This window comes from Scyliorhinus torazame, chromosome X (assembly GCF_047496885.1).
Source record: "Scyliorhinus torazame isolate Kashiwa2021f chromosome X, sScyTor2.1, whole genome shotgun sequence".
In the NCBI taxonomy this organism is placed as follows: domain Eukaryota; kingdom Metazoa; phylum Chordata; class Chondrichthyes; order Carcharhiniformes; family Scyliorhinidae; genus Scyliorhinus; species Scyliorhinus torazame.
The window spans coordinates 5072499-5099596 of record NC_092738.1 but is presented as its reverse complement, the minus strand read 5'-3'; the positions used below and the strand labels follow the sequence as shown (position 1 = coordinate 5099596).

The 27098-nt window shown below is 49.2% G+C and overlaps 1 protein-coding gene across 3 annotated transcripts in view; it reads left to right on the top strand.

Annotated features, from left to right (window-relative positions):
• The window catches only part of LOC140405387 (glutaminase kidney isoform, mitochondrial-like), a 121171-nt gene that overhangs the window by 26412 nt on the left and 67661 nt on the right, over positions 1-27098 (top strand). For 2 of the 3 annotated variants that reach the window (XM_072493724.1, XM_072493723.1), the window contains exons 2-6: positions 3216-3315; positions 7901-8022; positions 22545-22674; positions 23570-23649; positions 24924-25087. In XM_072493724.1, coding sequence (XP_072349825.1) covers positions 3216-3315; positions 7901-8022; positions 22545-22674; positions 23570-23649; positions 24924-25087 — 596 coding nt within the window. The remainder of the gene's footprint in view (positions 1-3215; positions 3316-7900; positions 8023-22544; positions 22675-23569; positions 23650-24923; positions 25088-27098) is intronic. The other variant, XM_072493725.1, reaches the window with a different exon arrangement.

Sequence of the window (27098 nt, the reverse complement as noted above, 5' to 3'; positions counted from 1 at the left end):
CATCCGCCTTGAGCCCCTTCAGGTGCGCGAACACGCGGGCCCGCTTAACCGGCCCATTCAGTCCCCTTACATTCCAGGTTATCAGCCGGATCAGGGGGCTACCCGCCCCCCTCCCCCACCGACTAACCATGACCCCTCCTCGGCCAGCCACGCGCCCGCACCCCACACCCGGCCCGTTCCCCACGGCGGCATACCCCCGTCTCGACCCACCCCACTCGCTCCAGCTCCTCCTTGATCTTAGCAGCAGCAAATCGACCCCCCCCTCCCGGCTCGGACCCATCCTAGCTGGTTTACTCCCCCCATTGCACTTCCGCAAGTCAGCTGACTCCTGCTGACCCCGGCCACTCCCGCCTCCCCTTCGACTCCTCCCATTGTGTGGCACACCCTCCTCTCCCGCTCCCCATTCACAGGCTCTCCCCCTCCCCCCTCCGTTCTAAGCGCGGGAAACAATCCTCGCTTCCCCGCCCCGATTCCCCCCCCCCCCCCCCCCAGTCTTCGGCACGGGAAAAAAATCCCGCGCTCCCCACCTACCAGGCCCCGCCACCAACCAAAACAGGGCCCAACCCGCCCCATCCACCCTCCCCAACCCGAAAGAGAAAAACACAGAGAAAAAGAAACCCAAAACAATGCAAAGGCCCCCCCCCCCGAACCAAAAATGGGCATAACATATCCACCGCAGTCCCCAATCGCCCATCCCGACCCTCAGTCTGTGTCCAGCTTCTCGGCCTGAACAAAGGCCAACGCCTCCTAGGTAACCCACAATCGCGCCGGCTGCAACATGCCAAACTTCACCCCCTTCCTGTGCAGCACCGCCTTCGCCTGGTTATACCCGGCCCTCCTCTTCGCCACCTCCGCACTCCAGTCCTGATATATCCGAACCTCCGCGTTCTCCCACCTGCTGCTCCTCTCCTTCTTGGCCCACCTGAGCACACACTCCCGATCAGCGAACCGATGGAACCGCACCAGCACCGCCCGCGGAGGCTCGTTAGCCTTGGGCCTCCTCGCCAGCACTCTATGGGCCCCTTCCAGCTCCAAGACAGACACACTATCGTACGAGATGATAAACCAAGATAGTTACAGACACTATGCTTGTTTCCACAGAAAACTCCAGAAGCTCCAGGACCGGAGAAGAGAAGAGAAGGAAAGAAAAGAAGAAGAAACATGAGGACATCCTCCGCGTGGCTCATCGTGATAATGGACATTTGGTTGCGCGTGAACGCGAACCCCATGACTTCAAGCCCCCCCCCAGCCGTTAATGTTTCACTTCCCCGCAGTACCCAGAGTCCAGTCACCAGCGACACCACACCATCTTGGTGTGCCAGGTTTATAACCTGGTACTCTCTGTCCTATGTAATAGAATCCTTACTGGTATTGGCGATACTCTGCTGCATCGTGCAGACTATGCGTCTACGGAAATGGCGAAGGAGAGCCTACCGCGCTCGCACCCCGGTATATAGGATCAGATCCCCTATTTTCGGATACGACCAGACCCCCGACCCCCGCGATCTATAATAAAGAGCATTCATTTGCAGTTTTATTGTAAATAAAGAAATGTAAAGAACTGTTCATGAGCAAATTGTACGATCCTGAGCTTGACTGCCAAGCCAGGAAAAATGTGTATAAACTGCTATGATTTTGTTTGTATGTTTGAGGAAGGTAGAATGATGAAATGTTTAAGTGAGAGTAGTGTATTAAGGATAGTTAGAGGTTCCCACTTTTTTATTGTTTCGTAATGCATGTCCCTGTTTGACATAGCGCCCCTTAGAATTGTCAGTTAAAATTTTTTTTGCAGAGTTATGGTCCGTGTAGAGGCCATAAAAGAAGTGCCCCCCCCCCCCCAGGTCAGGGAATGGAAAGCAACATAGTTATGTGATCCTTCACGCTTCGCGTTAGGATCACAGGGAGGACGTGTAGCCACCTAAATTGGCCACCTCCCGATTTTAAATGGCGAACGGCAAAGGCTGATGGGAAAGTCAGCCAACAAGACAGAAACCAGCGGCTGCAGGTTTGCTGTGTATTAAAACTCTGCAAAAGGCCAGACAGCATCGATACCAGCGACCATCACCATAACGATGTAGCAGCCATCTGCATACTGATGAGCAATCCCCGGGAACAATAAGTAACATTTTGGACACACAAAGCAAAGCCAGACTCCTCGGCGCCAGCAGGAGCCAAAACAAAGGAGGTGAACGAGCACCTCAAGACCGCCCATCGATCAGGGAACCGCTCCAGTATTGGAGAAATCGAACCAAGTGATTGGGACAAAGTCCAATCACTTGGGACCAAGTACAGGGTCCGCCCCGAAAGGCGGGAAGCCCCTGGGGACTATAAGAGTTAAGCCCCAAGTTCAAATCGCTCTCTTTACCTCTGCGTCCTGCCCGGGTCACCCAGCAACACGAACCAACATTGACCGTGACCAGTGCAGTGATCCCCGAACAAAGTAAGTCTTAATTCAACGCTCGCTACGAGATAGGCGCTCCTAGCTACCAATCTGTACCAACTTCGAATCCCGCAGACTCAGAACCCGAACGAAAGGCCATTTGTTCCCCTGACCTGGTGGGCCAGTCCGAAGTTAAGTATAGGCCTGTTAGTTGTAGAAGTAGCTTAGACGTAGAATTTGTGCATGAGTAGCGATTACTGTGTATAATAAATGTGCTTTGGTTTAAATGTTACTAATCGGTGTACTGGGTTATTGATCATTACTTGGACTTGAACCTCGTGGCGGTATCATAAAGATACCTGGCGACTCGAGAGCAAAGGTAATAAAACAGAGCAATTGAACCAAGGAGAAAGTTAGCAACACCTTCCATTAGTGCTCAGGATCCTCCTATAAAGGATTTAGAAATCTTCACCAGGTGCTATTTAAATGTTACCTGCTGCTGTTCATCTTCAGCCGAATGGTGAACATGTAACCTTTGTGCGTTATTTTAATCTGATTGTTCGCCCATGAAAAATCACATTTATCGCGAAGGTACAGCCAGAGTGCCATGGACCAAAGGAGACGAAACCGCCAGCTTAAAATGACCACCTGTTTTTTACTGACCAGTAGTTTGGGCTGATGGACAGTTACACAGTTGCAGACACATCCGTGCAATTGAGCTTCCACAAGGTGCTGTTGGACAGATCCAGTTGACTGTGCCATCGGGTCAGCGTCTGATGGGTCTCTGTTGAAATGTGATACTATTGTCACACTTATTGCGCTTGTCTGTCCTTAGGAGGAAGCACAAACCGGGCTTGATGCCAGGACTGGAGGATATGCTTTTCTACACAATCACCGAGGGACATGAACAGATTCCGATCCCCAAGTTTATCAGTGTAAGCAATCAGCGAAGGCGCTAACCTTTTCTTAATTTTAGAGCACCCAATTCATTTTTATTCCCAATGAAGGGGCAATTTAGCGCGGCCAATCCACCTACCCTGCACATCTTTGGGTTATGGGGGTGAAACCCACGCAGACACGGGGAGAATGTGGAAACTCCACACGGACAGTGACCCAGAGCCGGGATCGAACCCGGGACCTCGCCGCCGTGAGGCAGCAGCGCTAACCCACTGCGCCACCCTGCTGCTCTCCGAAGGCGCTAACCTGTCACTCCCCACACAAAAGCAAGATCTTGGCAACGCTGCTCCTGTCTGAATTTTACCTTCCAGGTGGCTGTTGTTCAGGTCTCAGTTCCTTCCATGGACAGTCAGTTTCTAATGCAAAACTATTGTTGTCTCACTGTAAACCATTAACCTGTGCGCTATTTGCAATCAATGACTCTTTTCTCAAGTACTGTTCCCAATAGTCTGATTCTGTGAGACCACTTATTCAAAGTTTCTCTCATGTTTAAATCTGTGTTGATTGTTTTACACCCTTCCTCCATCATTCAGATTCCCCAGAGCACACACTGGTTCCCCAGTTGACAGAATCTATTTTAAACCCGAATTGCAACACCAGGCATTGGCGTACAGAATAAGTTGCATTTCCACCGTGTGCTGGGAGGTTTTGTCGAGGGAGCTGGTGGCAATGGGAGGATCTTCATGACGAGGCGCAAAAGGCAACCTCGGCAGAGTCTCACGCGGGTCTTCACAGCAATACAGCTAATAGCAGACATGTAGTTGTCGGTGGCACCAGTTCACCTCTGACATTGATGCAACTCGTGACATTGTAGCGGCCCCGTGAAAAGCTGTATCTAGAAGCTGCCACTGGTTTGAACTGACAATTGGGGCGGTTGAACGCGGACACACAGCCACGTGTCTTCATGCAAACAAGTCTTGTTTGGGCATTTCACAAGGGGATCTTGCAGACAGACAAGCTGCAGGCTGAGATAGTCCTTCCCTTTGCAGTGTGGCAAATCAACTGATTAGGAATAAAGTGCTGCTCGTTTTGTTTCTTATCATTTTTGAAAATAATATTTATTGTCACAAGTAGGCTTACATTAATACCGCAATGGAGTTACTGTGAAAAGCCCCTCGTCGCCACATTCTGGCGCCTGTTCGGGTCACAGAGGGAGAATTCAGAATGTCCAATTCACCTAACCACGTCTTTCGGGACTTGTGGGAGGAAACCGGAGTGCCCGGAGGAAACCCACGCAGACACGGGGAGAATGTGCAGACTCCACACAGACATGACCCAGGGGGGAATCGAACCTGGGACCCTGGAGCTGTGAAGCAACAGAGCTAACCACTGTGCTACCGTGCCGCCCAATAGTAATCCCCCTTTGATCTATAGTTTCCCTCTTTGATCTTCTCCCTCTTCTGACTCTTGCGAGAATCGCTCTCCCAGATTCCCGATGACATTGCCAAAACCTCCGGAAATTAACATGTTGATGTTAAATTGTGTCAATTTAACCTTTCACGATTTCATGCAAAACGACTCACCAACAGTAATCCAACCTGACTATTGGCAGAGCTCACTCAATGGAAAAGTTGCTCTCGAAGGTTTGGTTGGATGAGGTCACCGAGTTGAAAAACTGGATTGGCCAAATCCTCCTGAGTAGCAGATGGGCTTTTTATTTGGACAAATGTATTTAAACACAGATACCAGACACAGCAGGAAAGCCAACACTGAGCAAACACTTACACAATGCAAACAATTTGACATTTAATAGAGTGGATGGGTTCACCCTCATTTTCCAAAGAGCACGACCGTGTCGAGATTAGCCCGAAAATCATCACCACTGGACTGTCCAGGTCACATGGTTGTGGGGCTGGAGGGTGGCGGAATTAACTAGGCCCCACTACTGTCTGAGGAGGGGTGGGGGGGGGGGGATTCCACATGGTTGACCCCTCCCCTCCGAGAGAAATTAAATCCCTGCTCGTCTCAGTCTTCAATGGGAGTCTTATTCTGGAACTGTGCCCCCCCCCTCTAGATTACCCCCCTCCCCCCAATGAGGGGGGGAAACATTCTCTCAGCTCCCCCCCCCTCAGAATCTGATGTTTCAATGAGATCACCTCTCATTCTTCTCAACTCCAATGAGGACAGACCCCAAACCTTTCCTCCGAAGACAACCCCCCCCCAATCCTCGCATTCAACTTTCCCAAAGCTATAATTCCTCCTTTTTTTTTTAAATTTAGAGTACCCAATTATATATATATATATTTCTAATTAAGGGGCCCAATCCACCTCCCCGGCACATCTTTGGGTCGTGGGGGCGAAACCCACGCAGACACGGGGAGAATGTGCAAACTCCACACGGACAGTGACCCGGGGCCGGGATCGAACCTGGGACCTCGGCGCCGCAGTCCCAGTGCTATCCACTGCGCCACATGCCACTCCGCTACATCCCTCCCTAAGTAGGGAGACCAGAACTGTACACTGTGCTCCAGGTGTGGTCTCACCAATGCTCTGTGCAGTTGTACTGGGACCTCCCTACTTTTATATTCCATCCTCCTCACAACAAAGGGCAACATTCCATTTACCCACTTACTATACCTGCATCCGATCTTTATGGTGATTCATGGACAAGGACGCCCAGATCCCTCTGTACTGCAACCTCGCTCCAGGGGGGTTCTTCTCCGCACCGGCCATAGCGGAGGTTGACAGCGGCCGGTGCGGAGGGAAAGCGTGCCCCCACGGCACAGGCCCGCCCGCGGATCGGTGGGCCCCGATCGCGGGCCGGGCCACCGAGGGGGCACCCCCCCCGGGGCCAGATCCCCCAGCGTCCCCCCCCAAGGACTCCGCAGGCCGCCCGCAGAGCCAGGTCCCGCCGGTACAGACCTGTTGTGATCTACGCCGGCGGGACCCTCCGTAAACGGGCGGCCGCTCGGCCCATCGCGGGCCGGAGAATCGCCGGGGGGGGGGGGGGGGGTGCTGCCAGCAGCTGACGACCGGCGCACCCCGATTCCCGCCCCTGCCAAAACCCCGGCGCGGAGAATTAGGCAGCCGGCGGGGGCGGGATTCACGCCGCCCCCTGGCGATTCTCCGACCCAGCCGGGGGGGGGTCGGAGAATCCCGCCCCTGGACTCTGTCGGGTAGGGTTGAAGCTCTGCCAAGCATTTGCTTGTTCCACAGGTATCAGTCAGACAAAGAACCTGACCCAAGGGGCTACTCTGTACGTGGAAACCAAGTCGATGAGCATCAACGGGCTGCTTGACCATGGGGAGCATTATGGCAACAACCCCCCCCCCCCCCCCCCCCCACCCCCCATCCGATACTTATAAATCCACAGGAGCCAGTGGATATTGATCAGAAACAGTAGGCGGGATTCTCCAATAATGGGGCTATGTCCCCGCTCCAGCATCAAAACGCAGGCGAATCACTCCGGACTTTCCTGAAGAAAGTCCGGAGTGATTCTCCGACCTGCAGGGGGCTGGCAGGGCCCCGGAGTGCTCCTCGCAGCTCTGGTTGCCGATACGGGGCCCTGCAGTTCCGGTCGGGGGTCGCGGACTGGCAATAAAAAGATAGCCCGCCCCCCCCCCCCCCCCCCCGAGATCGCACCCGCGGATCGGTGGCCCCCGACCGATAGCCTGTCCGTCTGTGAGGCCCCACCCCCGGTGAAGGATTCCCCCTCGTGGGAGCGGCGTTGCACCGGATTTCAGCGTCAACGCCCATTCTCCGCCCCCGCGCCGATCACGTTTTCGGCTCGGAGAATCCCGCCGAGGAACTCTCTGACATTGTTTTGCTCCTCACCAGGCAGGGCACTTGGAAAGTAGCAACCCTATTACTGACATCAACTGAGTACTGACAAGAGGTTGAACCTGGTCATGGCCAATCCACCTAACCTGCACGTCTTTGGACTGTGGGAGGAAACCGGAGCACCCGGAGGAAACCCACACAGACACGGGGAGGATGTGCAGACTCCGCACAGACAGTGACCCAAGCCGGAATCGAACCTGGGACCCTGGAGCTGTGAGGCAGCCGTGCTAACCACTGTGCCACCGTTCCACCCTACTCCTTGGACAACCTTTTGTTGGAGAAGGTGAGGGGGAGAAAATCAGCCAGGGATCCTGCTCCTAGTCACGATCCAGCAATTCCTGCTTGAAATGCACGTGTTTGGGTATTGGGTCAGAGAATTAGTTGGCTGCGATGCTCAGCATTGAATAGCCCATCATTAATCAAATGTCCAGTCTCTTGTGCTGAAGGATGATCGCCTGGGATGAGATGCCAGAGGGTAGCTAGACCCTAGCGGAATCATACCTCAGCAGGGAGCCAGGGACTTCAGGAACAAAGAGGCAGAGAGTATATGCTGAGGGGGAAAGAAAGAGACGTATTTCTGAAAAAAGTTTCAAATGCTCAAGTGAAGTAAATGTTGCTCTTGTTTCGAATTCTCTTGAAGTTCAGCCACGTCCATGTTTCCTTAATTGAAGAAATGTGTAGCCCATGTTTAAATATGCTGCAATATTCTAAATCGAGATATCGGGTGGTCTTTCATATCATTTGATTCAAATCTCATCTCACTTGTGCCTTTTTCAAATACAGGCATTGAAATCAACAGGACTGCTGACCTCCGACCCCCGGCTAAAATACTGCATGGACCTCCTGCGTCAGACAGTGCAGAGTTCTTCGAGTGGCGTCACCATGGACAGGCATCTCTTTCGAAAGTACTCATTCCCATTCATTAATTATTATTACTTAATCATTCATTCCTCTCCCTTCCCCCTGATCTTCACTCTTCCTTTGGTCCCAGCTCAGTTGTGAGGTTGGACTCAGATTGCCATTTTGGGAGTTGGTGGGTTGCGGACTCCTGGAGTTTCCCAGTTGCAGTACGGTGGTGGGGGGGGGTGCGGTGGGAAGGGGGATTTTCCAAAACCGGTTTCGGTGGACGGGAAAGCCAGAGGGGCTGGCGAATCCAATGCCATTTCCCAAATGGCTTTTACGACGTTGGGATGTCCCATTCCAATTGTGCCTGTCCCCTGCCAATGATGTAATGGGGTTCCTGCCATGAAAGGTCACAGACCTCATTACCATACATTTTAATATCATTAACAGGCTCCCCCACCCCCCCGTGACGTCACGTCAGGCAAGTTTACAACAGTTTAAAAAAAACAAATTTAGAGTACTCAATTCATTTTTCCCAATCAAGGGGCAATTTAGCGCGGCCAATCCACCTGCCCTGCACATCTTTGGGTTGTGGGGGCGAGACCCACGCAGACACGGGGAGAATGTGCAAACTCCACACGGACAGTGACCCAGGGCCGGGATCGAACCTGGGACCTCGGCACCGTGAGGCAGCAGTGCTAACCACTGCGCCACCGTTTTTGACAAATGGAGACCTGGTGAAGAGAACCTGCACAGAGAAGTACAGCCCCGGGGGGGGGGGGGGGGGGGGGGGGGTCATGCCCGGGCAGGACCCTGGTGATGCCCAGTGCTGGGGTGGGGGTGCTTCCGATGGGGATGTTCATGGAGAGGGGGGGTTGGCAGGGGCATGTGCATGGGGGGGGGGATTGGATTTGTTTATTGTCACGTGTACCGAGGGACAGTGAAAAGTATTTTTCTGCGAGCAGCTCAACAGATCATTAAGTACATGGGAAGAAAAGGGAATAAAAGAAAATACATAACAAGGTCCACAATGTAACTACATAAGCACTGGCATCGGGTGAAGCAGACAGGGTGTAGTGTTAATGAGGTCAGTCCATAAGAGGGTCGTTTAGGAGTCTGGTGACAGTGGGGAAGAAGCTGTTTTTGAGTCTGTTCGTGCGTGTTCTCAGACTTCTGTATCTCCTGGCAAGTCATGTTGCAGCTGTATAGAACCTTAGTTAGGCCACACTTGGAGTATAGTGTTCAATTCTGGTCGCCACACTACCAGAAGGATGTGGAGGCTTTAGAGAGGGTGCAGAAGAGATTTACCAGAATGTTGCCTGGTATGGAGGGCATAAGCTATGAGGAGCGATTGAATAAACTCGGTTTGTTCTCACTGGAACGAAGGAGGTTGAGGGGCGACCTGATAGAGGTATACAAAATTATGAGGGGCATAGACAGAGTGGATAGTCAGAGGCTTTTCCCCAGGGTAGAGGGGTCAATTACTAGGGGGCATAGGTTTAAGGTGAGAGGGGCAAAGTTTAGAGTAGATGTACGAGGCAAGTTTTTTACGCAGAGGGTAGTGGGTGCCTGGAACTCACTACCGGAGGAGGTAGTGGAGGCAGGGACGATAGGGACATTTAAGGGGCATCTTGACAAATATATGAATAGGATGGGAATAGAAGGATACGGACCCAGGAAGTGTAGAAGATTGTAGTTTAGTCGGGCAGTATGGTCGGCACGGGCTTGGAGGGCCGAAGGGCCTGTTCCTGTGCTATACATTTCTTTGTTCTTTGTTTGTTCTTTGTCCTGCCCGATGGAAGAAGTTGGAAGAGTGAGTTAGCCGGGTGGGAGGGATCTTTGATTATAGAACATAGAAAAATACAGCACAGAACAGGCCCTTCGGCCCACGATGTTGTGCCGAACCTTTGTCCTAGATTAATCATAGATTATCATAGAATTTACAGTGCAGAAGGAGGCCATTCAGCCCATTGAGTCTGCACCAGCTCTTGGGAAGAGCACCCTACCCAAGGTCAACACCTCCACCCTATCCCCACAACCCAGCAACCCCACCCAACACTAAGGGCAATTTTGGACACTAAGGGGCAATTTAGCATGGCCAATCCACCTAACCTGCACATCTTTGGACTGTGGGAGGAAACCGGAGCACCCGGAGGAAACCCACGCACACATGGGGAGGATGTGCAGACTCCGCACAGACAGTGACCCAAGCCGGAATCGAACCTGGGACCCTGGAGCTGTGAAGCAATTGTGCTATCCACAATGCTTCCGTGCTGCCCTTAAGAACAAATTAATTTAGACTATATCATTCTACCGTAATCCATGTACCTATCCAATAGCTGCTTGAAGGTCCCTAATGTTTCCGACTCAACTACTTCCACAGGCAGTGCATTCCATGCTCCCACTACTCTCTGGGTAAAGAACCTACCTCTGACATCCCCCCTATATCTTCCACCATTCACCTTAAATTCATGTCTCCTTGTAATGGTTTGTTCCACCCGGGGAAAAAGTCTCTGACTGTCTACTCTATCTATTCCCCTGATCATCTTATAAACCTCTATCAAGTCGCCCCTCATCCTTCTCCGTTCTAATGAGAAAAATCCTAGCACCCTCTACCTTTCCTCGTAAGACCTACTCTCCATTCCAGGCAACATCCTGGTAAATCTCCTTTGCACCTTTTCCAAAGCTTCCACATCCTTCCTAAAATGAGGCGACCAGAACTGTACACAGTACTCCAAATGTGGCCTTACCAAAGTTTTGTACAGCTGCATCATCACCTCATGGCTCTTAAATTCAATCCCTCTGTTAATGAACGCGAGCACACCATAGGCCTTCTTCACAGCTCTATCCACTTGAGTGGCAACTTTAAAAGATGTATGAACAGAGACCCCAAGATCTCTCTGCTCCTCCACATTGCCAAGAACTCTACCGTTAACCCTGTATTCCGCATTCATATTTGTCCTTCCAAAATGGACAACCTCACACTTTTCAGGGTTAAACTCCATCTGCCACTTCTCGGCCCAGCTCTGCATCCTATCTATGTCTCTTTGCAGCCGACAGCTTTCCCCAGGCAGCGGGAGGTGTAGATGGAGTCAATGGATGGGAGGCAGGTTCGTGAAATGGACTGGGCGGTGTTCACGACTCTCTGAGGTTTCTTGCGGTCCTGGGCTGAGCAGTTGCCATACCAGATTGTGATGCAGCCCGATAGGATGCTTTCTATGGTGCATCTGTAAAAGTTGGTAAGGGTTAATGTGGACATGCCGAATTTCCTTCGTTTCCTGAGGAAGTATAGGCGCTGTTGTGCTTTCTTGGTGGTAGCTTCGACGTGGGTGGACCAGGACAGATTTTTGGAGATGTGCACCCCTAGGAATTTGAAACTGCTCACCATCTCCACCTCGGCCCCGTTGATGCTGACAGGGGTGTGTACAGTACTTTGCTTCCTGAAGGCAATGACCAGCTCTTTAGTTTTGCTGACATTGAGGGAGAGATTGTTGTCGCTACACCACTCCACTAGGTTCTCTATCTCCCGCCTGAATTCTGACTCGTCGTTATTCGAGATCCGGCCCACTATGGCTTCCCGTGTCCGAGGGGGGGAAACCTTTTTCTGATTTTGAAAGGGCATCGCGATTTGCTGGAAGGCTGGGGTAGCTGGCAGTGGGCCCATTTAATGCTCGTCTTCCCCGTGGTCCTTGCGAAGTACAAGCTTCCCCCGTTCGGGGCAGCGTATGTCTATTAACTAATTGGGCAGTAAGGCACTGACCAGAATAGGAACCCGGTGGAGATCTATCAGGTAGTGTACATATCGTTTGTGTAAATAAAACTTTATTTCTTATTTTACTCAGTGTGGACTTCCCCTGTCCTTATCAAACTGGGATACTTAGGGAGAGAAAAAAAACAGAAAATAAAAATTCTTGGACGCAACTAACTCTCAGAAGAAATATGACATTAACTGTGAAAGTAGACGGGAGCTGTGAGAGAACTGCCTGGCTTTGTAGCTTTAGGTGTGGACACTCGTACGCAACAGCCAACAAATAGCTTCAAATGTCAGGAAGGATGGGGAGGAGTTTCTGGGCTTACTGGTTCCATTGGCCAGTAATGCGAGCTAGTCTGCATCTCATTCAGGACTGCAGATACAATTACAGTACATTATATATTGCATCAGGTTACAAGACTCTCTTACCAACTCTGCCACCAGTCAGCTCAACACAACTGAGAGTTTGGTCAGGGGAAACTGCAATGCTCGTGTCACGGATACGTTATTCCAGTAAAATGGGCAATTGGGGGTGGGTGAAGTGTCCTCTCCGTTTGTTTTTGGTTGCAGAGCCTGAGCAGAATTTGAAGACACATCTCCCTGCATCTCCTCCCAACCGTGCAAACTGAGTCCAGAAGAAGGGCAGGGGCCCCTATTGTTAAGTAATGGGTTAAGAGACATTGCAATTAGTTGTCTCATTTATGTTAAGTATCCATTAATTGACGCTGATATGACAAGGGGCTTCAGGTGGCCTCTGTCAGGTGATGGATGGTTAGAGTTTTGTGCAAAGGCTGTGGAAGTGAAATAAATGTGTGTTTGTGAAAGAAATCATGCTGTCATCGATGACATGCTTCGGAAAATTTTGGCAGATCGACCAAATTGCAGGCTAAATTCAGCTTTAGCATGGGCAGTACATGCAAAGAATTCATTGCAGATGGTTGGGGGCTATAGTCCTTATCAATTAGTGTTTGGTAGAAATCCTAAAATTCCGTCCATTTTGGATGACCAGCCTCCAGCTTGGGAGGGGACTACAATTAGCTCTGGTTTTGCTGAACATTTAAATGCATTACATCGCAGTAGGAAAGCTTTTTTGGAAGCAGAAGTCTCTGAAAGAATTCACAGAGCTTTAAGACATAACGTACGGCCATCAGATGCCGTTTTTCAGCAAGGAGGTATGGTATACTATAAGAGAGACAATTCTAATGAATGGAAAGGCCCAGGGAAGATCATAGGCATAGATGGCAAAACAATTATTTTGCAACATGAAATGAAAATGAAATGAAAATGAAAATCGCTTATTGTCACAAGTAGGCTTCAATGAAGTTACTGTGAAAAGCCCCTAGTCGCCACATTCTGGCGCCTGTTCGGGGAGGCTATTACAGGAATTGAACTGTGCTGCTGGCCTGCCTTGGTCTGCTTTCAAAGCCAGTGATTTAGCCCTGTGCTAAACAGCCCCAGCAACATGGTAATCAAACTGTTAGGGTACATTCATCAAGGATAATGGGTACAGATTACAAATTTTCAAATTTAGACAGAGCAGACAGACATGACGAGGAACCAGAGCCATCTGGTACGCATGTGTTACAGAACAATGAGGACCAATTAACTGATATAGACAGGGTTTCTATGGAGGAACACAACATTTTTGATGAATTAGAACAGGCCATTTTTCTGAAAGGGCAACTGCCAAATGTTGGTACAAAAGTGACATACTTGCCTGAAGGGTCTAGTCAATGGAAGGATGCAACTGTTATTAGTAGAGCAGGGAAGGCCGCTGGGAAGTATAAACATTGGTTGACTGTACAGCATTCAGGGGAAGGAGTCAAGACAATGGATTGGGAAAACAAAGTTCAAAAATGGAGGGCACAGAAACGCAGTTCAGATAGTACATCGGATAGTGAACAGGTCCGCAAGAAAAGGTCGAGAACTATTGAAAGGACATCCCACAGCAGAAGGGAAAGATCAAGCAGTAGCAGTACAGAACGAGATATCAGGCGGGAGAGGGGACGTAGTTTGTCAAGATCTCGGAACATGAGTAAGACTACGAACACTAATAGGAGTAGAAGCTCACATGCACGTGAGATTTTGGTGGCTTCAAATAAATTAGATGAAAAAGTTATTAAAGAAGCTAAACAGCAAGAATTGCATAGTTGGAGTGAATTTGGGGTATACACGGGAGTACCGGATAGGGGAAAAAGAGCTCTATCCCACAGATGGATTTGCACGGAAAAGGTTCTTCCGGATGGATGTTATAAGGCAAAGGCCAGGCTCGTGGCAAGGGGATTTGAAGAAAACTTAGATCATCAGGATTTAAGGGTAGATTCACCTACAGCAGGAAAGGTTATTTTAAAGATCTTCTTGGCTCTATTAGCCACAAAGGCATGGGAATGCAAATCTATAGATATAAAAGCTGCCTTTTTGCAGGGGCATCAGCTCCAGAGAGACATTTTTCTCCATCCTCCTAAAGGAGCAGCGAACACAGAAGGGGTACTCTGGAAATTGAACAAATGTGTGGATTAAATGATGCACCTCGAGTCTGGTATTTTTCGGTACGGTCAGTTTTGTTAAAGTTAGGCTGTTGCCAGTTGAAAGCAGATCCTGCAATATTTTACTGGCACTATAAAGGAAATCTTTCTGGCATTTTTATGATGCATGTCGATGATTTTTTGTGGGGTGGGACTAGTGATTTTGAAGCTATTGTAATCTCTGGTTTTTGGAAAGAATTCAGAGTTGGAAGTCAGGCTTCCGGTGCATTTAAATATATTGGACTGGAAATTGGACAGACTAAGTTAGGGGCAACTTTACGTCAGCAATCTTATTTGGAAAGCATCACCCCAATAGCAATTAGTCGTGGCCGGGTTTCACAAAAAGACGCAATGGTTTCAAAGATAGAAAAAGAGCAACTGCGAAGTTTAATTGGGCATCTGAACTGGTTAGGTAGACAGACTAGACCGGACGTGAGTTTTGATGTCTTAGGGTTGAGTACAAAAATGAATGATCCCAAAGTGGAAGACATAATAAGAGCAAATAAAGTGTTGGCCAAACTAAAAATGCAGGAGTGTGTTTTGAAGTTCCCGGTTTTAGGTGACCGTAAGCACTTGAAACTCCTAGTTTATAGTGATGCGTCCTACGCAAATTTATGTGATGGGGTTTCAAGCGCAGGAGATTTTATAATTTTCCTTTTGGGGAACAATGGTAAATGTTGCCCACTTGTGTGGGAAACAAAGAAAATAAGGAGAGTGGTAAAAAGCACTTTGGCTGCTGAGACGTTAAGCCTTGTAGAGGCGGTGGATATGGCCTTTTATATAAGTATGATATTGACAGAAATTTTGGGATGAGGGGATTTGGGTAATATACCTATTGACTGTCACATCCCTGTGGGAAAATGTGCACTCTGCAAAAAGTGTCAATGAAAAGAGGTTACGGATAGACATCGCACGTTTGAAGCAGATGTTGGACAGAGGGGAAATAACAAAAATTAAATGGGTCGACAGGAGTTATCAACTGTCAGACTGGTTTACGAAAAGAGGGGCGAGTTCACAGAAACTTTTGGATATTGTTAATGAAGGGCGCTTGTTTCTGTGACAGTTTTTTTTTCTTTCTCGTCCAAACAAAAAAAAAGGGGGGGGGGAAATCATGCGTGTGTTTTTGAGTTTCTTGAAATTTTGTTTTCACCTAATTATTTTTTTTCTCCAAGGAAGGGGAGACTGTTAAGTAATGGGTTAAGAGACATTGCAATTAGTTGTCTCATTTATGTTAAGTATCCATTAATTGACACTGATATGTAAAGGGACTTCAGGTGGCCTCTGTCAGGAGGTGTGCAGTTCGAGTTTTGTGCAAAGGCTGTTGGAATGAAATAAATGTGTGTTTGTGAAAAAAGAACAGAACTTTAGACTCTTCATATCACAGCAACTAAAACGTCTAACATCCATGTCTGGAGAACACTGGGAATAAAGCTTCTCTTTCTTCCTTATTTAATTGCACCACTTTGCATCTGTCTCTCCCGCCTCCTCTTGCTTCCTCATCCTTTCTGAGCTCATTTTGTCCATTGAATGCACCCCCTGCTCCATTGATCCTATTTCCACCAAATGCTGACCATTCAACTTCCCTTCCTGGCCCCCCCCATGCTAGCTGATATTGTAGATGGTTCCATAGAATCCCTGCAGTACAGAAGGAGGCCATTCAGCCCATTGAGTCTGCACCGACCCTCCAAAAGAGCCCCTTACTGAGGCCCACTCTCCCGTCCTATCCCCGCACATTGATCACAGTTAACGCACCTAACGAAGAAACAATTTAGCGTGGCCAATCCACTTAACTTGCACATCTTTGAAATGAGGGAGGAAACCCACGCACACACGGAGAGAACGTGCAGACTCCACAGTCACCCAAAACTGGAATTGAACCCTGTTCCCTGGCGCTGTGAGGCAGCAGTGCTAACCACTGTGCTACTGTGCCCTCTCCTTAGATACTGTCCTTCTTTCTTTTCAAATCTGCCATCATCACCCCTCAAACATTCCACCCTTAAGACACTCGTCCTTCGAACCACCCTTTCCTCTCAAGTCCTGGAGCATGTTGCCACCTCCTAAATTCATGCCCAACTTTTCCATAACTCTATGTTTGAACCATATCATTGGGATGTAATTCTCATTGCCAAATACTAATTCTTTGGGGAAGGGGTTTACAATTTTGTTTTGATGTGGTGATTGACTTCAATAAAACTACCCTAACTGTGACCTTCATTTTGTATAATCGGTGTCGGTCATGTTTACCGCGTGGTGTGGTTTCTTTTTCCCTGCTGCCTTTTTTTCTTCCCTCTTTGTCTCCTCGTAAAATTGTTACGCTTGTGATGTGAGGGGGTTAAAACCATTCAAACGACTGAGGGAGCAAGACTTTCTGGTGTCTCTGTGTCAAGCGAGCTGGTAGAGAGAGCTTCCAGCGGCCTAAACCCCAATGTGCTGACAGATGTATGATGCATGCGCTGGAATGTGTTTTAAGTGAGCTCATGTAGGCCTGTAGAATAATCCAGTTTAACATCCCTCAAATGTTGCATAAGGATATTGTGCATTGAAATAACAGCCAGGGCACAGACTGACCCTGCATTGCCTGGGACCTGCTGATGCTGAAAATGTCATAAACCATCCTGTCACACTGTGTTGGTATTTAAAGGGCAGAGTTTATATTTACACTTCTCATTATATGTCCTAATTGGAATCAAATCCAGTTCTGAAGGAGAGCCAGGTTCTGTTCGGAACAAATAGAATTAACTAGCAAAGTCATTCAGAATTTACTTCTACACTACACTATGCCCTCCAAATTTACTTTGTAATCAATTATATACATTACTCCTTTTTAATTCACCTAGTTATTTTTAATGCAGCACGGTAGCACAAGTGGTTAGCACTGTGGCTTCACAGCGCCAGGGTCCCAGGTACGATTCCCCGCTGGGTCACTGTCTGTGCGGAGTCTACACGTCCTCCCCGTGTCTGCGTGGGTTTCCTCACACAGTCCAAAGACGTGCAGGTTAGGTGGATTGGCCATGATAAATTGTCCTTAGTGACCAAAAAGGTTAGGAGGGGTTATTGGGTTACGGGGATAGGATGGAAGTGAGGGCTTAAGTGGGTCGGTGCAGACTCGATGGGCCGAATGGCCTCCTTCTGCACTGTATGTTTTATGTTGTAAACAGGTTCTGATAGTGGACCTAAGTACCATGTTTGCAACCCTCCCCAAATGATCCTGATGCCTCCCCGAATTGAAGATTAATTATCAGGACACTGTGTGGCGCAAAGGAGGTTGAGGTAAGAGCTGATAGAGGTGTTCAAAATAATGACAGGTTTAGATAAGGGCAGCATGGTAGCATTGTGGATAGCACAATTGCTTCACAGCTCCAGGGTCCCAGGTTCGATTCCCGGTTTGGGTCACTGTCTGTGCGGAGTCTGCACATCCTCCCCGTGTGTGCGTGGGTTTCCTCTGGGTGCTCCGGTTTCCTCCCACAGTCCAAAGATACAAAGAACAAAGAAAAGTACAGCACAGGAACAGGCCCTTTGGCCCTCCAAGCCCATGCCGACCATGCTGCCCGACTAAACTACAATCTTCTACACTTCCTGGGTCCGTATCCCTCTATTCCCATCCTATTCATGTATTTGTCAAGATGCCCCTTAAATGTCACTATCGTCCCTGCTTCCACCACCTCCTCCGGTAGCGAGTTCCAGGCACCACTACCCTCTGTGTAAAAAACTTGCCTCGTACATCTACTCTAAACCTTGCCCCTCACACCTTAAACCTATGCCCCCTAGTAATTGACCCCTCTACCCTGGGGAAAAGCCTCTGACTATCCACTCTGTCTATGTCCCTCATAATTTTGTAGACCTCTATCAGGTCGCCCCTCAACCTCCGTCGTTCCAGTGAGAACAAACCGAGTTTATTCAACCGCTCCTCATAGCTAATGCCCTCCATACCAGGCAACATTCTGGTAAATCTCTTCTGCACCCTCTCTAAAGCCTCCACATCCTTCTGGTAGTGTGGCGACCAGAATTGAACACTGTACTCCAAGTGTGGCCTAACTAAGGTTCTATACAGCTGCAACATGACTTGCCAATTCTTATACTCAATGCCCCGGCCAATGAAGGCAAGCATGCCGTATGCCTTCTTGACTACCTTCTCCACCTGTGTTGCCCCTTTCAGTGACCTGTGGACCTGTACTCCTAGATCTCTCTGACTTTCAATACTCTTGAGGGTTCTACCATTCACTGTATATTCCCTACCTGCATTAGACCTTCCAAAATGCATTACCTCACATTTGTCCGGATTAAACTCCATCTGCTATCTCTCCGCCCAAGTCTCCAGACAATCTAAATCCTGCTGTATCCTCTGACAGTCCTCATCGCTATCCGCAATTCCACCAACCTTTGTGTCGTCTGCAAGATGTGCAGGTTAGGTGGATTGGCCATGACAAATTGCCCTTAGTGTCCAAAATTGCCCTGAGTGTTGGGTGGGGTTACTGGGTTATGGGGATAGGGTGGAGGTGTTGGCCTTGGGTAGGGTGCTCATTCTAGGAGCTGGTGCAGACTCGATGGGCCGAATGGCCTCCTTCTGCACCGTAAATTCTATGATTTTATGATAAGATAGACAAAGAAAAGCTGTTCCCATTGCTGATGATAGAGAAACTAGGGGACGTAGATTGAAGATTTCTGGCAAGAGATACAGGGGGAGGCGTGAGGAAGGACGTTTTGACACAGTGAGTAGTAGGACCTCACTGCCCATGAGGGTGCTGCAAGCAGAGACCAAAAGAAATTGGATGGGCAATTGAAGGAAATAAACTTGCAGGTTCAGAGCGGGGGGGATGGGACTAACTGGAATGCTCTCCAGAGCACCTCGATGGGCATAGGAGCAGGAGGAGGCCATTCGGCCCTTCGAGCCTGCTCCACCATTCATTATGGCTGATCATCCAACTCAATAGCCTAATCCCGCTCTCCCCCATATCCTTTGACCCCCTTCACCCCAACAGCTATATCGAGCTGCTTCTTGAAAACATGCAATGTTTTGGCCTCAACTACTTCGTGTGGTAGCGAATTCCACAGGCCAACCGCTCTCCGGGTGAAGAAATTTCTCATCTCTGTCCTAAATGGTTTACCCCGTATCCTCAGACTGTGAGCCTGATTCTGCACACCCCCCACCATCGGGAACATCCTTCCTATACCTACCCTGTCCAGTACTGTTAGAATTTTATAGGTTTCTATGAGATCCCCCCTCATTCTTCTGAACTCCAGCGAGAACAGTCCCAACCTTGTCAATCTCTCCTCGTACGTCAGTCCCGCCGTCCCTGGAATCAGTCTGGTAAACCTTCGCTGCACTCCCTCGAGAGCAAGAACATCCTTCCTCAGAGAAGGAGACCAAAACTGCCCACAATACTCCAGGTGTGGCCTCACCAAGGCACCTGTACAATTGCAGCAACACATCCCTGCTTCTATACTCGAAACCTCTCGCAATGAAGGCCAACATACCATTAGCCTTCTTTACCGCCTGCTGCACCTGCATGTTTACCTTCAGCGACTGGTGTACAAGGACACCCAGGTCTAGTTGCACACTCCCCTCTCCTAATTTATGGCCATTCAGATAATAGTCTGCCTTGCGGTTTTTGATACCAAAGCCTCGCATTTATCTAAATTATACCGCTATTCATTTGCCCACTCGCTCAACTTGTCCAAATCACACTGAAGCATCTCTGCATCCTCGTCACAGCTCACCCTCCCACCCAACTTGGTGTCATCTGCAAATTTGGAGATGTGACATTTAGTTCCCTCATCTAAATCATTGTGACTAGCTGGGGTCCCAGCACTGATCCCTACGGTACCCCACTAGGTACTGCCTGCCAATTGGAAAAGACTCATTTATTCCTACTCTTTGTTTCCTGTCTGCCAACCAGTTTTCTATCCATCTCTATACACTATCCCTAAGCCCATGTGCTTTAATTTTACACACTAATCTCTTATGCGGGACTTTGTCAAAAGCCTTCTGAAAGTCCAAATATACCACATCCACTGGCTCCCCCTCATCAACTCTACTAGTTACATACTCGAAGAATTCTAGTAGATTTGTCCAGTATGATTTCCCCTTCATAAATCCATGCTGACTCTGTCCGATCCTGCCACTGCTTTCTAAGTGCTCTGCTATTAAATCTTTGATAATGGATTCTAGAATTTTCCCCACTCCCGACGTCAGGCTGACTGGTCTATAATTCCCTGTTTTCTCTCTACCTCCCTTTTTAAACAGTGGAGTTACATTAGCTACCCTCCATCCTGTAGGAACTGTTCCAGAGTTTATAGAATCCTGGAAGACGGGCACAGTGGCGCAGTGGTTAGCACTGCTGCCTCACGGCGCCGAGGTGCCAGGTTCGATCCCGGCTCTGGGTCACTGTCCGTGTGGAGTTTGCACAGTCTCCCCGTGTCTGCGTGGGTCTCACCCCCACAACCCAAAGATGTGCAGGGCAGGTGGATTGGCCGCGCTAAATTGCCCCTTAATTGGGAATCTTTTTTTTTAATCCTGGAAGATGACCGCCAATGCATCCATTATTTCTAGAGCTACTTAAAGTACTCTGGGGTGTAGATTATTAGGCAAGGTGGCCCCCTTGTGGGTTAGAACCATGAGAGAAGTCATTTATTTTTTGAACAGTTTCATTAATTGTTTATAAAAATATTGGAGATGGGAAGGCTATTTCATGAACAGTCAAGATTAATCCAATAGGGTAAGCCTCTATTCCCTTTCCAATTAGCCTGGAAAGGCACCGCATCTGTGTGTGTTGGTGGGAGGAGGTGAGGGGTGGGGGCAGGAGGTCTTGCAAGAAACCCTTCAGGAATACCTGACCAGAGTTGGTGCCTCAACTTGAGTGGCAGAACGTGCACAGCCTGAGGCACAAGGGCGGCTGAAGTAATTGCTTTTGCATCTCGTTCAGGAAACAAAGGAGTTCAATGTGACTCACAAAGGAAGTGTTTAAAACTAGATACGTTTGAAAAATGAATGGTTAGAAAAATAATTAACAGGAACAAATCTCAGTATCAACATGATCCACCCAATAAGTTCCCAGACCATTTAGACTCTATACAATCACTGCACTAACCCGAGAGCTAAATTAATTGACTAAAAAACCAATTTATTTAAGATTGCTCCTGTCTGTTTTTTGAGTTCAACAAGCACGATTTTGATAATTGAGACAAACGAGTGTGGGGTCAGGGCTTTATTCAGGATGGTGACGATCGGGTCGAGTAGAAGATAGTTTTTAAAAAAATGTTTTTATTCAAGATTTTTCCATACTTTTTCACAAATCACTACAATAGAAGATATAATGCAAAGAAGGCAAAACACTGTGCCAACAAAACAACTTAACCCCCTAACCAACTAAGAATTTAATAAACAAAAACAAAACAAAGTAGGGCATACGCCCCTTACGAATAAAATGAGACCCTCCCCCTGGATTGCTGCTGCTGACCTCCATCTAACTTTCCGCGAGAAAGTCAAGGAACGGTTGCCACCGCCTGGAGAACCCCTGCAAGGACCCTCACAAGGCAAACTTTATCTTCTCCAACCTAAGAAATCTCGCCATGTCGTTGACCCAAGCCTCTACACTTGGGGGCTTTGCGTCCCTCCACATTAACAAGAGCCTTCTCCGGGCTACCAAGGTGGCAAAGGCCAGAACTCCGGCCTCTTTCGACTCCTGCACTCCGGGATCATCTGATACCCCAAATATCGCTATCCCCCAGCTCGGTTTCACCCGAGTGTCCAAGACCGTGCACAGAGCCTTTGCAAAGCCCTTCCAAACTTCCGTAAGCTGGTCCAGAACATATGGGCATGGTTCGCTGGGCTCCCTGAACATCTCACACACCTGTCCTCTACCCCAGAAAACCTACTCATTCCCGCCCCTGTCCTATGTGCCCGGTGCCCCACTTTAAACTGAATCAGGCTCCGCCTGGGAGGAGGGATTGGCCCTGCCCAGGGCGTCAGCCCACAGGCCCTCATCCAGCTCCTCCCCCAGCTCCTCCCACTTGCCCTTCAGCTCCTCCACCGAGGCCTCCTCCGCCTCCTGCAGCTCCTGGTATATGTCCGATACTTTGCCATCCCCCACCCAAGAGTAGAAGGTAGTTATGATTCACAATCACACATTTACTTGCGATGAGTCAGAATGTAACTTACATTTGTAGATTAGTGATAGGGATCTTATTTGTGGGGTGCTTTTACTATCTTTGGCATTGACTCCGACTTTGAAATGTGAATAACTCTTGTTCTCCACCATCTGGGTCAAGGCTGCGTTGAAATCTTTCACCACTTGTCTTTCTGCTTCAGGTTTTTTGGAAGCAACGTTGTGCTGCTGACACAGGCCTTCAGGAAAAAATTTGTCATTCCTGACTTTGAAGTCTTTTCGTCACACATAAACCGCCTTTATGATAATGCAAGAAAAAGTACCTCTGGTAAGGTGAGTTGAGAAATGGTGGATTTACGCGTGTTGTGGATGATTGTAAAGTCCCTCGGGGAGAAGAGGCAGGTCACTTTGACCAGAATTATGTCAAACGGTGCCAACATCAACTGGCACCACACTTGGTGATTTTCTTACATGGTGAAGTGTACTGAGTGACAGCCAAGTACATTCCACCAGAGAATTTGGTTTCAGGTTATTAACTGAAGTCTCCGTTTCTCTGACTTTGGCCTTTTGTGCCACTGGTGATCATGCCTGTAACCGACTGGACCCTAAGCTCTGGAATCCCCTCCCCAAAACACACTAACACACTCTCCTCATTTTAAGACTGTCCTTAAAAAGCTTTTGATTACCCCTTTTAATATCTCTGTCTTTAGATTAGTGCCTGTTTTCCATAGTGCTCCATTTAGTGCCAAGACCGTGCACAGAGCCTTTGCAAAGCCCTTCCAAACTTCTGTAAGCTGGTCCAGAACATATGGGCATGGTTCGCTGGGCTCCCTGAACATCTCACACACCTGTCCTCTACCCCAAAAAACCTACTCATTCCCGCCCCTGTCCTATGTGCCCGGTGCCCCACTTTAAACTGAATCAGGCTCCGCCTGGGAGGAGGGATTGGCCCTGCCCAGGGCGTCAGCCCACAGGCCCTCATCCAGCTCCTCCCCCAGCTCCTCCCACTTGCCCTTCAGCTCCTCCACCGAGGCCTCCTCCGCCTCCTGCAGCTCCTGGTATATGTCCGATACTTTGCCATCCCCCACCCAAGAGTGAGGTGTGGCGATCCACAGGTAAAATCACCACCAGTCAGCAGCGCCCCTTAATTGGGAAGAAATTAAGATTTAAAAAATAAATAAATAAAGTCTCCTGTACCCAAGGTTAAAATAAATTGTATCATTCACAGGTTGCCGATTACATCCCACAATTGGCGAAGTTCAGCGCGGACCTGTGGGGAGTTTCTCTGTGTACCGTGGATGGACAGAGGTAAGCTTTCACTATGTTCACACTGACGGTCATCACTCTCCAAACATGACGGTTCGCAGCTATCTTGGGTGGGATTCTCTGATCCCGCGCGGGGTTGGTGAATCACTGGGGGACGGCGCGAATCCCGCCACGCCGCTTCGATGCCGGGCCGCGGATTCTCCGGCCACCGGAGAATCGGCGCCAATGGCGCTGGCGAGGTCGCTGCGGCGCCGGTCGGGGGCCGCGCCGGCGTTGTTCGTGTGTGGTCCTACCCGGCGTGACTTCGGCGTTCTGGCTACGGGGGCCGTCCTGGTGGTGGTGGTGGGGGGGGGCGGAGAGGAGATCCGACTCCGGGGGGGGGGCGGGGTCTCCACAGTGGCCAGGCCCGCGATCGGGGACTACCGATCGGCGGGCGGGCTGATTAGAGGGTGGCGGGGGGGGCAATGTTCCTCCGCACCGGGCCCCTGTAGGGCTCCGCCATGTTGCCCGGGAGCTGGCGCGGAGACGGCAACCCACATGCGCGGACCCCCGGCGGCCGTGCTGGGGCACGTATCGGCAGCTGGGGCTGCGTGAAGCGCTCCTGTGCCGCGCTGGCCCCCTGTACGGTGCAGGGTCGCTGCTCCTAGCAGCCAGATGACACCGTCGTAAAACGCTCCGGCGTTTACAACGGCGTCAACACTTAGCCCCATTATCGGAGAATCCCGACCCTTAAGTAGCAAATTCTCCTGTTGACTCTCCTTGGGAATGGGAAAAAGCCGGGAGAACTGTCTTCACGGGAGGATATTTTGGCTGAGGGAGAATTACCCATTCAGGCCTCCTCAATACCAAAGCCCCAATGGATTGCCTGAGAATATTGTGGCCATTACATAGAGAGCTGAATTGTTCATGGTCCAGTGCATTCAATCTTCCTGTGCTGCGTGTGGCCACTTCCCATGGCTGCAGTAATCATTGTTGTGCTTTTTAAAGTCAAGTTTCGTACTGTGGGTATTGCTGGCAAATCCAGCATTTATTTGCCTTTGAAAAGATGATGGGGTGTCTTCTTGGAACAAAGTGATATGCCGCTGTTTAAATTGGATTCTGATCATCAATTAAGCTATACAAAACTAATGACTGAACACAAGCCAATATCTGTGCAAAAATAATTGTACAATGTGTCATCACTGTCACTAGCACCTGGGTGAAACTAAAATTAAAACCAGACCAGTATTACTCGTGGGTTTTTTTTAATAAACAAAACTGAATACATGATGTAGTTATCTAAAGTTGGACATTTTTCTTTGTCCCACTCTCTACAGATACTCTGTTGGAGACACTAAAATCCCGTTCTGTTTACAATCCTGCATAAAGCCACTGGAGTACGCCATCGCAATTAATGAGTTCAGCACCGACTATGTTCACCAGTATGTGGGCAAAGAGCCCAGCGGACTGCGGTTCAATAAGGTGTTTTTGAACGAGGAAGGTGAGTATCGTAGCAACATACAAGTGTTCCAGTAAGCACCTAGTCTGGACCCAACTGATGAGCCCAGGGAACCAGGGTTGCAGGCTCCCCTAGGCAACAGAATACACAAAGGAGATTTATCTCACCTGTGCATAAACTGTTGCTATAGGGCTTTCATTTGCAGTGGAATAATAGAGCTAATCGTACATCTGTCATCAACAAAAACGAAATAAAAGAATCACAAAGTGCTGGAGTTTGAGCATTGTAGAATGAAAAGAATCAGGAAGTACAGGGCATACAATTCTCAAAGGGCCACATGGCATCTATTTTCTTGCATGCAATGCAAGCAAGGAAATAAACACTGATAGACAGAGCTCCAGCTGTACTGATAGTGTCACCAGCTGTCTTTGTTGAGAGGAAGTTCCCAAGATAGGGAAAATGGTCCACATTTTCCCGGTTCTCGCCATTGCTCTTAATCACCAGGGGGTTGGGTGGCGAGATGTTCAGCGTTGGTAGCTGATTGGAAGGGGAGCTTTAGTTTTGCAGGTGTTTAGTGAAATGCCCATTTTATCACGTGCTTACGAGGAGTCAACAGCACTGCGGGGCTCGGTTTCCGAGAGAGCACCCTCCCATCTGCATGCTGAAGCTCTGTGACTGAGGCTGCAGTAGTTTGGGTTTTTGGAATGAAGGCAGAGTAGTTTGAAGTTTCCCGTCTGTTCTGTAGATTCTCTCCATAGCTGTGGGTTATGTGCTGGTGGTGAGGTGCAGCATTGCAGCGAGGGAAGTGGAGGAGAGTTGGTGCAATGGCGAACCTTTGTTTGAGTGCCGTTTTCACCGAGACAGGGTCTGGTTTGGGTTCCTTGCTGAGGATCACAGCTGGCATGTCATCGTAGAGTAGGCAAAGGATGGTCACAACTTCCTGAGGGCAGCCAAATTTGAGGATGCTCCATAAGCCTTCATGCTTGACAGAGGTCAGGTTTTCAGGAGGTGGAAAAAGGCCACGTACGGTGATTGGTGCTGTTCCTCTCACTTGAATTTGCCGTGCATTGAAAATTGCGCCTCCCAATGGGCGAAAGCCATACTGTGATTCGGAAAGGAAACCGTTCAACATCGCCTCCAACAAGCCAACTTGCCCAAGAGCGGGGCATTAAGCACTCAAAACCAGGTCCACTGGGTGGCACAGTGGGTTAGCACTGCTGCCTCACGGCGCCGAGGTCCCAGGTTCGATCCCGGCCCTGGGTCGCTGTCCGTGTGGAGTTTGCACATTCTCCCCGTGTCTGCGTGGGTCTCGCCCCCACAACCCAAAGGTGTGCAGGGTAGGTGGATTGGCCACGCTAAATTGCCCCTTAATTGGAAAAAATAAATTGGGTACTCCAAATTTAAAATGAATGAGAAAGTAGGTCCCCCAGGCAGGACATGTTGTCCGTGTGCCTGATTGTTAAAGCAACCGCTCGACCCGGAACCGGTCACGGAAGGAGACTCCCAGGAGGACAGCAAAAACACTTTTGGGATGTCCTCAAATCATCCCTCAACAGGTCAAACATCCCTCAGGGGAGACCGCGGCGTGCGGCCAATCAAAATGGACAATCTCATTCCGGAAGGCACCAAACACACCAAGAGGCTTCATCGGGAACGCGGAACGGTGAAGTTGAGGTTTTGGAGTGGCCGCAGAAACCCCCAACCAACCCATCGCCCCCCCACTCTTCAAGCACCACCTGCCCTGCATGGAGCAGAGGCGGAAGAGCATGCATTGGACTTAACAGTGGTCTCAGAATGCATTGAACCGGACTGGACCCAAGTCATCCTCAAATCCAGGGGACTGCATTAGAAAAAGAGATGCTGTAGTTACTTAAAAGGGCCTGTCACATCCAAATAAACACATTTTATAGCCTTTGAGTAACTGTGCAAATAGAGCTTTACTTAAGCAGTTTTCGTGTCTGATTGAGGAGATCACATTGGTTGACAAAGGAGAAGCAAACGGCGGAATGTTATGGCTCCTCCCACAGGCGGGATCTTCCCGTACGTTTTGAAC